The sequence below is a fragment of the Tinamus guttatus genome, unplaced genomic scaffold, assembly GCF_059628265.1.
Source record: "Tinamus guttatus ecotype Peru unplaced genomic scaffold, ASM5962826v1 Tinamus_guttatus_pri_ptg000172l, whole genome shotgun sequence".
Taxonomy (NCBI): Eukaryota; Metazoa; Chordata; class Aves; order Tinamiformes; family Tinamidae; genus Tinamus; species Tinamus guttatus.
The window spans coordinates 4,514,417-4,529,851 of NW_028288706.1; the positions used below are offsets into that span (position 1 = coordinate 4,514,417).

Below are 15,435 nucleotides of genomic sequence, written 5' to 3' on the forward strand. Positions count from 1 at the left end.
TTGGCCCATATACATATATTTGGCCTTGATGAGAATCAGTCCCTTCCGAATATGAAACTGGAATGCTTTCTTGCCTTTTTATTTTATTTTTTTTTATTTTAATTGTCAAAAGCAATGCACATGTTGAATTGTTGAATGTACATTCTTTTACTGGGCAGGTGTTTTCTCTGTAAAAGCAGCTTCTTTGGGATAGAATTCTTCCTTGGCTTATCCTCTGTAAAGCAGAGTGTTCCAAAATGTGGTATATGGAAACTTGGCTACAGTGAGCTCCTATATCCATGTTCTGCACTGTTTTAGAATATCATCTCATGTCTTTTTTTTTTGTGCTGTTCATTTTTAGTAAAGGAAAATATTTCTATATATGCAGTGTCTTTCTTTTGTACTGTTTTTACAACAGCTATCCCAGGCAGCAGCTAGTATTGATAACAGGGTCCCCACCCCTGCCTCAGTTGCTAGTGCTGATACGAATTCCCAGCAACTAGGACCAGATGCACCAATGCTAGAAAGCAAATCAGAAGTTAAAAATGAAGAAACTGAGCCAGAGACTAGTGAGACACAAGTGGAAGCTAAGACTGAGGTAAATGAGATTCTATACAGTTTAACTGAAAGCAGTGATAGATATAAAAGCACTTAATGATGTGTCTGAAATGGTGAGTTAAGGTGGCGAGAAGAGGGTAGTTACTGGAAAGTAACTGTCCTGAGGAAAGCCATGGCTTGACAGCCTCATAAACTTATATTTTGAATGAGTGAAGTTTGAGACATAGATGTAATGGTATGTCTTCTTGCATCTTTTCTTAAGGTTGAGGAGGATTTACAAGGATCTTCACAAACAAAAGAAGAAGCGGATGGAACAGAAATGAAACAGGAGCCGATGGAAATAGAAGAGAAGAAACCTGAAATAAAAGTAGATACTAAAGAGGAAGAGGAAAGTGGCACTAATGGAACCACTTCACAGTCCACATCACCATCTCAACCCCGCAAAAAAAGTATGTATATGAAAACTGAAATTCTCTTGTTTAGTTGTTTTTACTAGTCTGCTTGCAGTGGTGCCTATTCCTGCTGGAAGGTAGCGTGTGTGCTTTGGCACATCAATTTGGGGGATTAAGACTCTAGGTTATTTTTGAGAGGAGTTTTCTGTGCTGCATTCTCAGCTGTCCTGATGAGTTCTAGTCTTCACTGGCCTGATGTGTGCTTGAACTGATTTTCTGAATTTGTGTTTCTCTGAGACTAGGCTGCTTCACTAGCCTCAAACTTTTTAAAAGACCACCTGTGTAGTTTTTTTTGTAGTGTTCACTTGAAAGTGTTTTCCTCAGAACAGGTAAGTTAGCTCTGTTAAGCCGATTTACAGTGTCATATTTAAATTTGTTTGGACGTAGGTATGACTGAATCTGTAATGTATACAGATCTTGAATGGACTTACATAAATTATTGCGTGCCTTGGGTCATTAAGAAATAAATTAACAAGATGCTTAAAGAAAATGGATGAAAAAGAAAATTGTTCCACTTTTTAATGCAGGCCTTATGGGAGTCTGCAAGATGAGTTTCTCAGCCTCAAAATCCTTAGCTATTTTCAGGGCCTCTTAGTTAGTGCTTCTTTAGACTGATACTTTCTGTTGTCAGTTTTTGAGAAAAGGTAACCTTTCAGCATGCAACCAGCATCAAAGGAGAGAAAGTGATACTCTTTTTCATGACATTTATTTCTTAAGAAGAAAAATACATACAGTTGTAGTAAAAAGAAAAGGTTGCAGCTGTATATGATATTCAGGCTGTGATGAAGAAGTTGCAAGGTTTTAAAGTTTATGCAACATGAATCATGAATCTTTGTATATGCCTTGGGTTGTACTTAATTACTAAATATAATCTTTTGACAATAAACACATTTTCCTGCAGATGGTATTTTTGGTTTGTTGTATAGCGGGCCAGCCAAAGAGAATACACTGAGTTGGCAGAGTCCGATTCAAACAAAACGTAGCGCAGAGACTGGAAAGTTTATTGGCATTTGTAGACCAGATAGGTTCCCAGTGGAGTCATTGCTGCTGCTGGTTAGAAGAAATCACTTGGGTGTAAATGGAGCCAAGTGGTTGAAATAGTAAGATTTTTACAGTACAGCTCTTTGACAGACTAATTCTGTAGTGTTCTGATTATTAGACTTGATTTGCTACGTATTTCCAGTATCTTATGTAGTAACAAATTTCTCACCTTAGAAATACTGGCATGTTGTAACTATAACATAATACGTTTCCACATTGGGTAGGTACAACTGCATCAACAGCTTTAAATGGTGGGATTTTCTCACCAAGTAGCATGTCCAACTTCAACAGAGAGCTTGTATTAAAATGTTACATAAACTGATAGGCGTTCAAGAGCTTATGGTAACCATCTTGGTGTTTTAATAGGTTGTGGAAGTATTTGAAACTCCTTTCCTTCCTTTCCATGTTGTATCCCTGCAATTGTGCCCCCCGCCTCCACCCAGGGAAGAGAGTGCTGAGATAGGATTTTGCTCAGCTCACCCGTATGTGAATCCTTATAGTTTGGTTATCTTGGACAATTGTGGGCACCTTGTTAACAGGCTTTTCTTCTCTCCCTACTCATAGTTCTACCTTCGTAAGTGGGGCTTGATACCCCCACAGGGCTTTTTGTTCTTATTTTATTTGATTTTATTATTTTTATGTTATTTTATTTTAATGTTATTTTATTTTTTATTTTGCTTTATTATTTTTATTTATATTTATTTTTATTTATTTGTTTTGTTTTTATTTACTCTCTAAAGAAGTGCTGCTCTTGTAAGAGATGGCTGCTTTATAGCTTGATGACCTCCAAGATTAGTTTTAGTGGCTTCTTCCCTAAGACAAAGTCTACAAGGACTACTTTCCTTTAAGCATATCAGATGTGTCCTCATCTTCCTCAAGAATTTTCTCCTTAGTAGTCACAAGCAGGATTTCCTCTATTTAAAAAAAAAAAAAAAGAAAGAAAAGAAAAAAACATTATACTCTTGTCAGGCAGATAATACATCATCATGACTCAGGCAAAGATCCCATTTGCTCTCTACCACCCACGCATCCAAGACAAAATGGGAAAATGGGGTAACTGGCTGCAAGCTCCTTATGGAGAGCTTCTTGCTTAAGGAGGAGAACAGAGGAAGGTGAATTGAAAAAATAAGAGAGGGAAGAGCAGAAAAGTTCTCGCAGAATCCGAGCATGGGGATATCCGTGATGATGCTTTTTGCTATTAGTCATGTTCATTAGAGGTACAGAGTTCTGAAGATGAAACACAAAGGGTTTTTGTTGTTGTTGTTTTACTGCTAAAGAATAAGGCAACTTTTTTTTATATATTTTGGGGGGAGGTCGGAAATCAGAGCAAATGGATTTGGGGTTTTATTTTTTTCAAACTTCACTTCAGAATGAGAGTGCAAACTTTCTTAGGCAAGATGATTAATCTTTAAAGAACTTGGCAAAAGTTATGCTAAATGTCTGTTTTTTGGGGGTTTTCAATCAATGCTAGGTTTGTTTTGAAAGGGATTCTAGCCCAGTGGTGTATTGATACAGGGGTCAATGCAGGGAGAATTCTGTAAGAGATGACAAGCAGGTGGCCAGATTAGGTCATTAAAAGGGACTCTTTGACCTTTAGATTTTACTGAGCAAATTAATTTAGAGTGTCAAGTTGTAAAGCACCTGAGTCAAAGTATGACATTTCCACAAACAATAGGAAGCACCTTTCCTCATGCTCTACACATGAGCTCTCTGTCTCATTCTGCTCTTGGTAATTCCATCACTTAATTTTGCAAATGTTTATGAAGTTCTGAGAATGCACGATAGGCTTCCTTTCCATTCGTAGTGTCTGGAAATAGGTTATCACTAGATCCAGAAAGAGCTTTGTCGTTTTACCAGGGCTCAAAATTGGCTAGTTTGAGTTCAGTAGCAACAGCATGAGATCTTGCTGTACCTGTAAGGCAGACCCATGCTGAAATCCTTCTAGCGACTTGCTTAGTCCTTTGCCATAATTCAGCTTAAGTGGGTTTGTAAGCAACAGTCCAGCCTCCAGTCACTGGCACTGCACTCAACCTGCCTGAAGCTTCCCCTTCCTCTGCAAGGACTGTTTTTACTCCAGCTGACAATTTCCAGGATCTGCCATGAGCAGAAATGCTAAAGTAAAATTGAAATTTTAATGCTTCAGATGTTTTTGAGTAGCATCAACTCAACTTTTTGCTTTGCTTTATTTTGGCATGTAATTTCAGTAGGCACAATTGAGATGAAGGGGGTTTTGTTCTCAGAAATGTGAACTGAATTAAAAACAATACAAAAAACTTCTTAAAAATCATAGATCAACTAGAGGCCCCAAAGCAATGATAGCTATTCATATCTTCACAAAATACCATTTGAGGGTCACTGCAAGGTGCTGCCTCAGCAGAACTCCTAATTGGTCCCATTTATTGGTTTCATCCTCATTGCAACCAAGTAGATAAATACTGGATGCCATCTACTATTCTTTTTTTTTTTAAATGATAGACATTCTTCCCTATTTCAAGACCTTTTTTCTAAGAAAATAAATGTAATTACACTACTGAGGTGCTGAAAGAGCTCTCAAAATTATCATTATTTTTCAGAAAATGTTGGCTTTCTTGTCATCGTCATCCCGTATTGAAAGAAACGTGGCTGTTGCCATGCCACTGTTGCCAAGTGTTTGTAATGATGCATATATGTCTACAAGTATTAACGCTTTCAAAGTCGATTAACAGTCCTTCAGACTGGGACTGTCTGTATGCTGCACCCAGAAAATTCCTGTGCCAGTTACCAAGACATCTCGTTGCTTTCTGTAGAGCTCTTTGTCACTCTTTGACCCTGTCCATTAAGTGTTTTTTTTGCTAGAAAAATACTAGAAATGAAACAGTGAACAGTGTTAGGAAGAGAAAGATATGTTCTCAGTCTCTGCTTTGAAGAGCTAGACTTCATCCACGTTGAAGCAGTTGGTTAGTTTGGCTCTTAGAAAATTATTTTTTATGCTCTAGAAAAATTATCTTTACCATCTACAGTTGGTATCTGCAGATTTTAGGTACATCATCTAATGTAATTTCAGTAATGAAAAAAACTATGTAGTGTCCTCTTGATTGTGAGTTTTCCTTGTGATAGTTGTGCAGCTCAGAAAACCTCTCCAAGACTTTTGTGTTAATATGTTGGGCTTTTTTTGCCTTTTTTCTTTTTAGTGGAACTAAGAAGGTAAGATTATTAGATGAAATTTGCTAACTTTTCTAACTTCAATTAACAGTTTTCAAGCCTGAGGAGCTGCGCCAAGCGCTCATGCCTACCCTCGAAGCTCTGTACCGGCAGGACCCAGAGTCTCTGCCTTTCAGACAGCCTGTGGATCCCCAGCTTTTAGGGATTCCGGTGAGTTGGCAATAGCAAAATGTAAAATGTTTATGTAGGATTTTTCATCTTTATTCATGTGAACATTTCATCATTTGTGTGAATAGTGTGAAACACAGACAGCTTAAAAATGAAGGCTTTTATGTGTGTATTTGAAGGATTACTTTGACATTGTGAAGAATCCCATGGACCTTTCAACCATTAAACGTAAATTGGATACTGGGCAGTACCAAGAACCCTGGCAGTATGTGGACGACGTGTGGCTGATGTTTAACAATGCCTGGCTTTACAATCGCAAGACATCCAGGGTCTATAAGTTTTGCACTAAACTCGCAGAGGTTTTTGAACAAGAGATCGACCCTGTTATGCAATCGCTTGGCTACTGTTGTGGGCGCAAGGTATGTGTATCCCAGGGAGTTGGGCTGAGTTCTGTTCTCCCAAATACCTTAGCTTGGTTAAGCAGCTGAAACGTAGCATTTGTGTAGGGTTTTTTTGTTTTGTTTTGTTTTGTTTTTTGTAATTGAAATACTTAATGAAAGGGGTGGTAAAAATTCAGATTTGCGTCTACAAGCTAGAACTAAAAAAGAGTAAACAGCATCCTTCTTGTTCTAAGTAACAGCTTTTTCAGTCATAAGTAATATGATTTTTTTCTCTTATTTTTTTTTGCAATAAATTAGGCAGGTAGAGGCTTGTATCTTTAACTTGTTAATTGTTAGCTCAGTGAGCTATGCTGACCTAATACCTTGAGAAAGATTATATAATATCCTTAAATGTTGGGTTTGCCTATCAAATACTTGCTCAACATAGTCACGTTGTAAAGATTATTTTTTTCTTGTCTTTGTTTTCCAGTATGAGTTCTCTCCGCAGACCTTGTGTTGCTATGGTAAGCAGTTGTGTACTATTCCTCGTGATGCTGCCTACTACAGTTATCAGAATAGGTAAGTTCCTGAGTGTGTTTTTTTGTTTTTCTTCAGGAAATGAGATCCTATCAGCTCTCTGCCAATAAATAGGGGAATTATTATTAACCTTTTCTTTCCTGTATTCATCAGCTAAGTCAGGAACCAAGTATCTGTCTTGCTAGCCTTTTGCAGGTGACCTCCCATTTTGTATTCTGCAGCTTGATATCAACGGTGTTTAATTGCTTCCTATTAGCTAGGCTGCACCATGCACAACTGAAATGGAAGTTCTCCATATTTTCCACAAAATCAGTAGCAGAGTTTAGTGTAGGGAGAAGTGGAGAATCGCCAAAAGGCACTGAGGGAAAACAGCATGCCTTATTTTGTGAGAGTTACAAATAAAAATATACTGATATGTTTTGGATTGCGTTAGAATTTGTAAGGATGATAAAGGGAAATTAAAACATTTAAGATAAAATGACCAGAGATAAAACACTGTGTTAGGTTATATATTGGGTCTTGTTTGGCTGTTGTTAGGAAGGAATGTAAAATCGCGAGCTGGCTTGCCAGGTTTTATTTGGGCATTTTGAATTCCCCCAAAAAGTCAGTCTGAAGAAAAATATATACTATGAAATACATTTAAAATGACTGCTCTAGAATTCTCTTTTAAGAGGAGAAAAATGTTAAATATCAATTCTTAGTGTATTAGAATTTCATATACTTTCATATTGTGCAGCCAGAGAATAGAGTGTTTGAAAAGAAATAGTAACTTTAAACACAACCGAAAGGGTCATTTTTCATTCAGTTATACCTTTCCTTATTTAAATTATTTTGGATTGCTGAGTGGAAGGCAAAGTTGAGTGCTAGCATGAGGTATAGAGCTAATGGGGCTGCGTTTTCCTCTGAGCTCCATGGTACAATCTTCAGTTTCCTACTGAAATACGCCAGTCTATTGGGAAGTTAGTTTAAAAGGTTGCTGAAACAGAAGAAGATCAAGTCGGTGGGAAGGGGAGCTGATTTATCCAAGTATCAGTTGGCCAGTAACAGCACTGAAGTACGTGTAGCTCCCTGTTCATCCAAATAGCTGCAAAAAGGATGGGGTTTTGAGGACTGGGTGGTTCTTTTCTTTTGAGGTCTTCTATTTTAGGCCAGTTAAGAGTGATTCGTAGAGGTTTTTGACAAAACACTTGAAGATCTGTCACCACATCTTTTAGGTGTGTACATCGCCAATCAGATCCTAGAATGCCCTTGCCAACTGGCTCTACTGCTCTAAAACAGTCAACTATTTCCTATTATGGTCATCTTCCTCTAATCTTAGATTTTTCTTAACCACATAGTAAATGAGCGAAAAACAAATTGTATGGTTCCAGTAGATCTTTAATTGGCCAAACACTGTGTTTTTCTCCATTTATGGAAAAGACGTAATTGGGATCATCTGAAGTCCAGCATGTCTCATAACTAAATTACAAATAGGAATATTTGGATATCATTGAATTAATGATCTCTGGCACTTCAATTCAGTGGTTAGCAATTAATTACTCAGTATAGAATTCTTTGGCTTCCGTCAAGCAAGACAGAAGTTAGTGTTCTGGAAAATACACTTCAGCAATAGATGTGCATCTGAAACAAGCGATTAGTGTTCGGTATTGGTACTGGCATTCAAGTATTCAGGTTTTCCTTTGGATACAATTCAACTACAGCTGGAACATCGCCTATTAATGCAGAAATTGAGCCTCCTCTTGATTTTTGGTACTGGAGTACAATGTTACCCTTTTCTGATGAAAGGGAAGCAGTCACCTGAACAGTCTGCATTTGAAAAGATTTTTGTTTTCAATATGTTGTAGTAACTCTCTCTGGATTTTTTTTATGACTGTCACAGCTAGCATACTGTGTGCTTTCTCTAGTTCTTGCTGAATAATCATATTAGCACACAAGAATTAAATTGCACATAAGTCTCATTTCTGAGGGTCCATACTCATAATAAGTTCTAACTATTGTTCCACCATGGTTATTCTATGGACTAATATTCGTGACTCTTAGGTGGTTCATTTTCACTGTACTTCAGTTTTTTTCCTCATTTTAATCCCATGCTAAGGCTTGACTCTTGCTAGCGTTAGGCTTTAGTTCAGGTCTGCAGCGTGTCCAGTCCTGTGCTCTACTGCAAGCGGTCACGCACAAGAGCTTGCACTCGCCGCACCGTGGTCAGCTGCAAGACTGACCTGCCACGGTCCCTGCGTTAACAGGAGTCGAATAGTCAGGACTGTTTAAAGTTAATCAGCTGCAGTATAACTTAAAACTAGTACTGAAGGCATGTGCTGGGGGTGCTGGCCTTGCTTAGTGATGCTCCGTGTTACAAATGTGTTGAAACCCATGAATTCTGAAAAGGCATCAGAATTAACCATTTCTGGGATGAAATGAAGTGTTAATAGGTGCTTTGGCCATGTTCATGTTTTATTCTTAGTTGCATGTTCCTGTCCTGGGCCCTGCTTTGTTTTGTGCCTTCCCGGTTTGGCTGGGAGGATGAGGAATTAGCGCTCTTTTTTTTTTTTTTTTTTTTCTCCTTTTTTTCTTTTTTAAGATGCATAGGATTAAAAAATAATAAAGCCTAATAGACGATGCATAAAAGGATATAAATTCTAAACCTGTTAAGGTTGGAAGGAAATCAATATTATATACCAGATGCTAAATCATATTTTAGGAGCATGGGGCAAGAGGCAAGCGAAGCCAGTGTAAATGAGATGTGCAGCCTCGCTCCCCACTCTCCAAGTGCTCTTCCACAATATTGCTCCGTCATAATCCTGAAATATTTATCACTCCTGACGATCACAAGCTAATGAAATAGTTTTATTTATTTGTTATTTTTCACCTCCCGGCTTTGTCCTGCTGCATTAGCAGCTGTGAAAGCCTGGCGTTCACTCGCCAAGGCGCAGTGAGCAGCTTGGTGGTTTCCGAGCTGAGCCCGGAGGAGAGGAGCGCGGTGCGGCCGCCCCGGGGGCCGTGAGCGCCGTGACCCGCGGCTGCTCGCAGGGCTCAGCTGGCCCTCCCGGCTGCGTCGGCGCGGGCAGTTGCAGCAGCAGCAGCCGTGGGTCTCAGCGGCGCCACATGCCCAGGCCCGACGGCCTCGCGTGGCTCCTCCTGTGAGCAGAGTTGGCTGCCCAGGCCTGCCGTGCCCAGGGCCTCTCGGACCCTGCACCCCGGTGGCGGGGCCTGGCCGCGGCTCGGGATGGCTGCGGGCCCTTCTTGGGGCGGCCTTTGCCCCGGCGGGCGTTGGGCCAAGGCCCACGCTTGCTTGTGCTGGCTTTCATGAGCGTGTAAATACCCCGTGTCAGGGTGCGAGAGGCGGCGCGTGCAGGAGGAGCTTCTGCTCCGCTGCTTCAGCGGGAGCCCGTGTCTGGCTTCCGTGGCCTCCCGGACGTCCAGCCGTGGAGATGGGGCGCCCGCGTTACAGTAGCTCGAAGTGTGTGCGCGTGTTTCCAGGGGCAAACTGCCACGTTGTCTCCATCTTTCAAGCTGTTGGTTCATGTGACGCTGCGTCTTGTTTGGATGCCTTTTATACTTGCTGTTCTCACAGTTGTAGCATTTGAGTACTAAAACTGCGTTTTACTGTGCTGCCATCGCTGCTTATACTCTCTCACTCTCAATCCTCCATAAAGCTCCTTTATTTTGGCGCCCCTGTGTTGGCCTTCCTGCATTTTACAGCTGTGGCCTCTCTCTGTTACCTTTGTTCATGTGTGAATTCATATCCTTCCCAAATATTTAGCCTTTTTTTAATTTTTTTTATGACCCTAACAACTCTGGTTCCAGTTCAAATGAAAGAAATCAACCAAAAAAAGGAGATTTTTTAAATATTATTTTCAAATGCAGATTGTATTTTTGTAGTGTTGAGTTCCTGATTTACTCAGCTTGGTTATTTAAGCTGCAGTGTTTTTGTTTGTTTGTTTGTTTTGTTTTGTTTTTTTTGCTGAGTATAACTTGAATTGGCTCCTGGTTCAGAGACCCAAAATTGCACATAGCTTCATAATTCAATTTGTAAAGCTTTGTTCCAGATCTCTGATGTACCCCTAAATATATTGTATGTATGTACAATATTTAACATTGTTCACATATATACATATATTGGATTGTTATAGATAAATGGCTGGAAACTCTGACCCATAATTGCATTTCTGTTAAATGTTTGTCTAGAGTATGGATTTGGTTTCATTTATGTTAAATGGTATTAGCTGAGCAGTTGGTCAAATTTAATCCTATAGTCTAATGGCTTTTCAATTTAACATTTTTCTAGCTTTTTTCCGTGCCAATTGTTTCTGCTTTTACAGTTTTTAATGATAATCAATAAATGCTTTCAGCATACTTCTAAATTATTTAAATCTGTGCAAACGTGTCCTTAAGCTTTTTGACAGGCTGCCTTTTTAACCAAAGGAAACTTGCTCTGAAGCCTCGAATCAAAGCGCTTGCTTTTTTTTTTTTTTTTTTTTTAAATCATCCCCTGCTTAAGTAATGAAAATTAAATCCAAATTCTTAAATTTGAAGTATGTGCAAATGTAGCGCTTGGTAGCTACCTCATTAATCCTCCCCCAAATTTTGAATTTGACGCTCTCCTGTTTTGTTAGTGTTGATGGCCGTAATGTCTAAAATGAGACCGAATGCTAATCTGTGCTTTGCCTTGGCTTTCTGCTCTGTGTTGTCTTGGTGTTTGCGTCTTACCTCTTACGTCTGTGCTGTTTGTTCCCTCCCCTGTTCTCTAATCCTGCCCTTCCCTCCCCTCTGTTCCTTCTCATTGTCCACACTGACCCATGAATCAACCAACAACGCCCCCCCTTTCGTCGTGGTGATCTGCCCTGCTCTGGTTGGTGGCTCCGTGCTTGGGTGGCTGTATGTTGTGCTGGACCAGTTCACCCAAATATGGCCTTCTTGCTGACAGGTATCACTTCTGTGAGAAGTGTTTCACTGAAATCCAGGGGGAGAATGTCACCCTGGGTGATGACCCTTCCCAGCCTCAAACGTAAGTTGCTTCCGTTCTCCTTCACATTGCGCTCTTTAAAAATAAGAAACTGTATTTGCCCCGCATTAGAGCTGTTGCTGGTTTGGGTGTTTACCTCCTTTCTCCTTAATTTTTACAGTAACAAATGATTAACTGCTGTTACTGTGTCATGTCTATCAGTTTACCCATCTCTCCTGCTGTTAGGTTGCTCAAGAGCTGTCCATAAACTAACCTCGGAGGTGGCGGACATTAAATGACGTGGCTGGGGAGGGGGAAACTTGAAGCTGTGTCAATAAATGTTACTAACATTACTAATCCTGTCCTTTTTCAAATTAAAGACTTTTGCTAATCCTGATTTATCACCTTTTGAAGCACAGCTTTGGTTTATGAAGCCAATGGCTTATCTTTAACCTGGCCAGAAAATAAGATGCCTAAAGATTTATGGGGAACACTAGCAGCTTGGGAAGGTAGCTGCTGTACTCACCATAGCTTCCCTTGTTCCTTGTGATTTAAAATTTATGCATATGCTTGCCTATTTATATATTGCCTATAATTTACCCTGGAAAAGTAAAAGCTTAAAATAAAAGCAAGCTAAATTGCTTTCTCTGAACAGAAAGATACCCTTTATACCGATATGCTTACTTCAGACTTGAGGTTTGCTCATTGCTGCAGAATGATATTGTCTCAGCTTTCTGTTACAAAGGTACTACTGAGATTTCATATTAAATCTTTGTCTTTAGAACCATCTCTAAAGATCAGTTTGAAAAGAAGAAAAATGATACACTAGATCCAGAGCCGTAAGTATCTGGCCCATGTTTTTATGTTAAGATAATCTTGTGACTTTCACTTGTCCAGCATTTCAGAGATTAGGTAGTGAGTAAGAAAGCCTTTCTTTAGGCGTTCAGTTCCCCAGGTCCGGGTTTAGAATCCTGGAAACGCACGGCAAAGTTGTAGCTTTACCAGTGAAGGTGGTCACCACTGCTGAAAGAGAGAGGTCCTGCTCTTGCTCCGTTTTACTAGTTGTGCTCATCATATCCTTGAATGAACTGATTGGAGCTGTTGGATCCCTGCTTCATACAGCGGGTTGCAAAGTCAGAAAATCTGCCCTGGTGGATTGAGTTGAATTGGCTCGGTAAAGATCCACCAAGCAGCAGAACTGTATCTGTATGGGAGAGCTGGAGGAGCAGCATCTCCTGGCAGTCTTGGTGACGAGCTACCGGATTGGCATAACCCTTTGATGTGACTTGAGTGACACTCATGTTCCTCAATTTTCAGCTCGTGTTGTAGGTAGGCTACAAGAAGCTGATAATTGCACAGCCTTACTGAAAGAAATCAGCAGAAACCTTGAAAGAATTTTAGATTTTTCTAATTGGAAAAGTCAGCAGATGTTTTAAGTAATTCTTTTATGCCATGGTTGGCTTTGTATGTAACTGCTAAGGTATGTTCTGTGAGACGCTTCACAAACTGTGGTTAAAAATGGCCCTTTGTCATGTATAATCTTTGATATTAAGCCCTGTGTCCCTGTGTGGACACGCAAGAATCACAGGTTTTCTCTTCTGGTTAAGCTGCACCTCAGATATGTTCTACTGTTCAACTGAGTACTTAGCTTACTGAAAGAGGAGTCCTCCTTGCTTGTGTTCACCTCCCTCCACTTCAGTAAGAACTGAGATTAGTATTTCTGTAATTGCTTTGTGATACTGTTCCTACTGTCCTTACCTTACTGAAAACAGACTTTATCTTACTGATACTTTCTTCTCTGATGGTTGATATATAATCCTTTTGAATTCATTTTCTCATCTTTGCAAGCAATGAAGTTCTCATCCCTTCAAAAGTGAACTGCTCAGATAAATCAATACAATGGATTCCATAATATGTTGCAGTCTTGACTGTAAATCCTTCCAATAGTTTTCTCATCCAAAAGTTTGGATGCTTTTTAATATATTTTAAAAATAGCCTGCAAACCCATATAGGTGAAGACAAGCTAAAACATGTTTTGCTGGCACAGTCATTCATGAATGACTAATTTTTACATTTACAATAAGTTGAGCAACAATTTTATGAACTTGTGGTTGTAGCAGTTGAAAATAAAATCTGTGAAGGTACTGTGAAGCAGAATCCTGTTTAGGAAAGGATAGAGTTAGGTGCAAAAATCCATTTTTCTTTCTAATTCCTAGATTTTACAATTTGCATGTTATTTGGTGTTATATACATTTTGATCTCATTTACCCATGAAATTCATAGATACATACTTGAAGCTATTACGGTGACTGTTTTTGATTGGTGTGTAAATTGGGCCTGCTAAAGTTGGTTGAGTTCTTAGTAGAGGGTTGGAAAGTATTCCTCGTTGAAATCTGGGAGTTTACGTGCCTAATAACAAAAGTGATTTGTTTTACTTTCTTTCTTCTCAGGTTTGTTGACTGCAAAGAGTGTGGTCGGAAGATGCACCAGATTTGTGTATTACATTATGATATTATTTGGCCTTCAGGGTAAGGAGATGCTGATTAGTTCTTTAATGCTTGTGCAATAAGACCCATGTTTCTCATATAATTACAGTGTTCTGCCTTTACTTTTTAATATGCAGTCACTGTCTTAGAACAGTGTACTAAAGGGCAAAGCATCTCAAAATAAAATACATTTGGGGAGGGGTCTTAGTGGTTTCATTGAAGTATATTCTGATTAAAATGTGCAAGAGAGGATTGTTTGTGGTAGGTGGCAGGAGATAAGTTTGTGTACAGTGAAGAACACAAATGCATGTGCAGTGGCTTGCAGAATTAAACCATCTCTGATCAGCTTTAAGTCCTTTAAAAATGTAAAGATGAAAGCTGTTTATATACAGAGAAAAATGTATTGCTCTCTGACAATAAAAATCAGAGGTTCAAATACTGAATTAATGTAGCTGATAATTGGTTTGTGTTAAGTTTGGGTGATTTTTATTTTTTTCTTAACAGGTTTGTCTGTGATAATTGTCTGAAGAAAACTGGTAGAACACGTAAAGAAAACAAATTCAGTGCTAAAAGTGAGTTTGATTCTTGTATTTATTTCTTCACCTTTCATCTTTTTTGTGCCATCCCTAATTCCTTCCTTTGCAAATGTTTCTGTTGAATTTGCCTTTTGATTGAGAATCTCTGCTGTGTCATGACAGGCAGTACAGGAACATTCGCAAAATGTGTGATACAGTAACCCCAAGTTTTTGTCATATTTTAATCAACATTTTAGACTTATTCTTTGCAGATTTTCAGTCAGTGTTTCAGCTGTCTGAGATTTTCAGCATCTATGCCCCTATTTTTCAAAAGATAATAAAAGAAAAAAAAAGGCGACAGCATAAAGCTGCATGCACTGGGCTGGCTAAATTTAAACAGGTTTCCATATAGCCTTGAAACTAGTAAATTACTGTCTCTACCCTTCAAGTAACATGTAGTAAGAAGTTGTGCAGCATCTCAGGTGTACTGTAATGGTGCCAAAGGATAATATATTTGAATAATTCTTTTTTTCCCTTGGAGCGGACTGTGGTATTGGAGCTGTCAAGCAGAATAAGTAGCCAATGGAATGATATGTCTCAATCTTTTTGAAAGTAAGCACTATCATAATGTTGGTGAAATGTACACCAAAAAGAGTAGCAATAGCTACTAGGCTAGGTTGCTTCATTTCTTTAGCAATCCCTGTGCAGTTCTCTCTATGTTTAGAGAACATTAGTTGATAACTTCTACTCGTACACAGTGGAAGCCAATAAGAGAGTAGAGACCAGCATTTGAAATGCAGTCTCCATGGAAGGAAGTAGAAGAATAAAGTGGATGTAGAAACAAACAGTGTGATTCAGACACACTGTGAAGAAATTCAAATAAAGGAAAGCCCAACAGCTATATAGCTTAACACCTGCAGGTGGACTTGATTCTTCTCTTGTTCTTTGTTCCTCTGAAATTCTGGGCTTTAAGTTGTCATATTCAATACTATGAGTTAGCAGGTATAAATCTTTCAAATTATACTAAAGCAATTGTTTTGAATTACATGTAATTTTTTTTGGTATAGCCATGTGTGATTGATTGCAGTTTCAGCATAATAAGGAAGGGTAGTTTGTAGATAATATATCTCATACTGCATTATCAAGTTACAGTAATCAGAATAGTCTCCAGAGTAACCTGACACATGCAAGATAGTATTATTAAATAGATTAAAATTAGCCTCATTAAAAACAGAT

The 15,435-nt window shown here is 39.0% G+C and overlaps 1 protein-coding gene across 1 annotated transcript in view; it reads left to right on the plus strand.

Annotated features, from left to right (window-relative positions):
* The window catches only part of CREBBP (CREB binding lysine acetyltransferase), an 89,102-nt gene that overhangs the window by 57,170 nt on the left and 16,497 nt on the right, over positions 1-15,435 (plus strand). Inside the window, exons 15-23 of the mRNA XM_088523103.1 lie at positions 398-577; positions 800-986; positions 5,263-5,381; positions 5,519-5,758; positions 6,210-6,298; positions 11,181-11,261; positions 11,981-12,037; positions 13,649-13,726; positions 14,189-14,256. Of these exons, the coding sequence (XP_088379229.1) occupies positions 398-577; positions 800-986; positions 5,263-5,381; positions 5,519-5,758; positions 6,210-6,298; positions 11,181-11,261; positions 11,981-12,037; positions 13,649-13,726; positions 14,189-14,256 (1,099 nt within the window). The remainder of the gene's footprint in view (positions 1-397; positions 578-799; positions 987-5,262; positions 5,382-5,518; positions 5,759-6,209; positions 6,299-11,180; positions 11,262-11,980; positions 12,038-13,648; positions 13,727-14,188; positions 14,257-15,435) is intronic.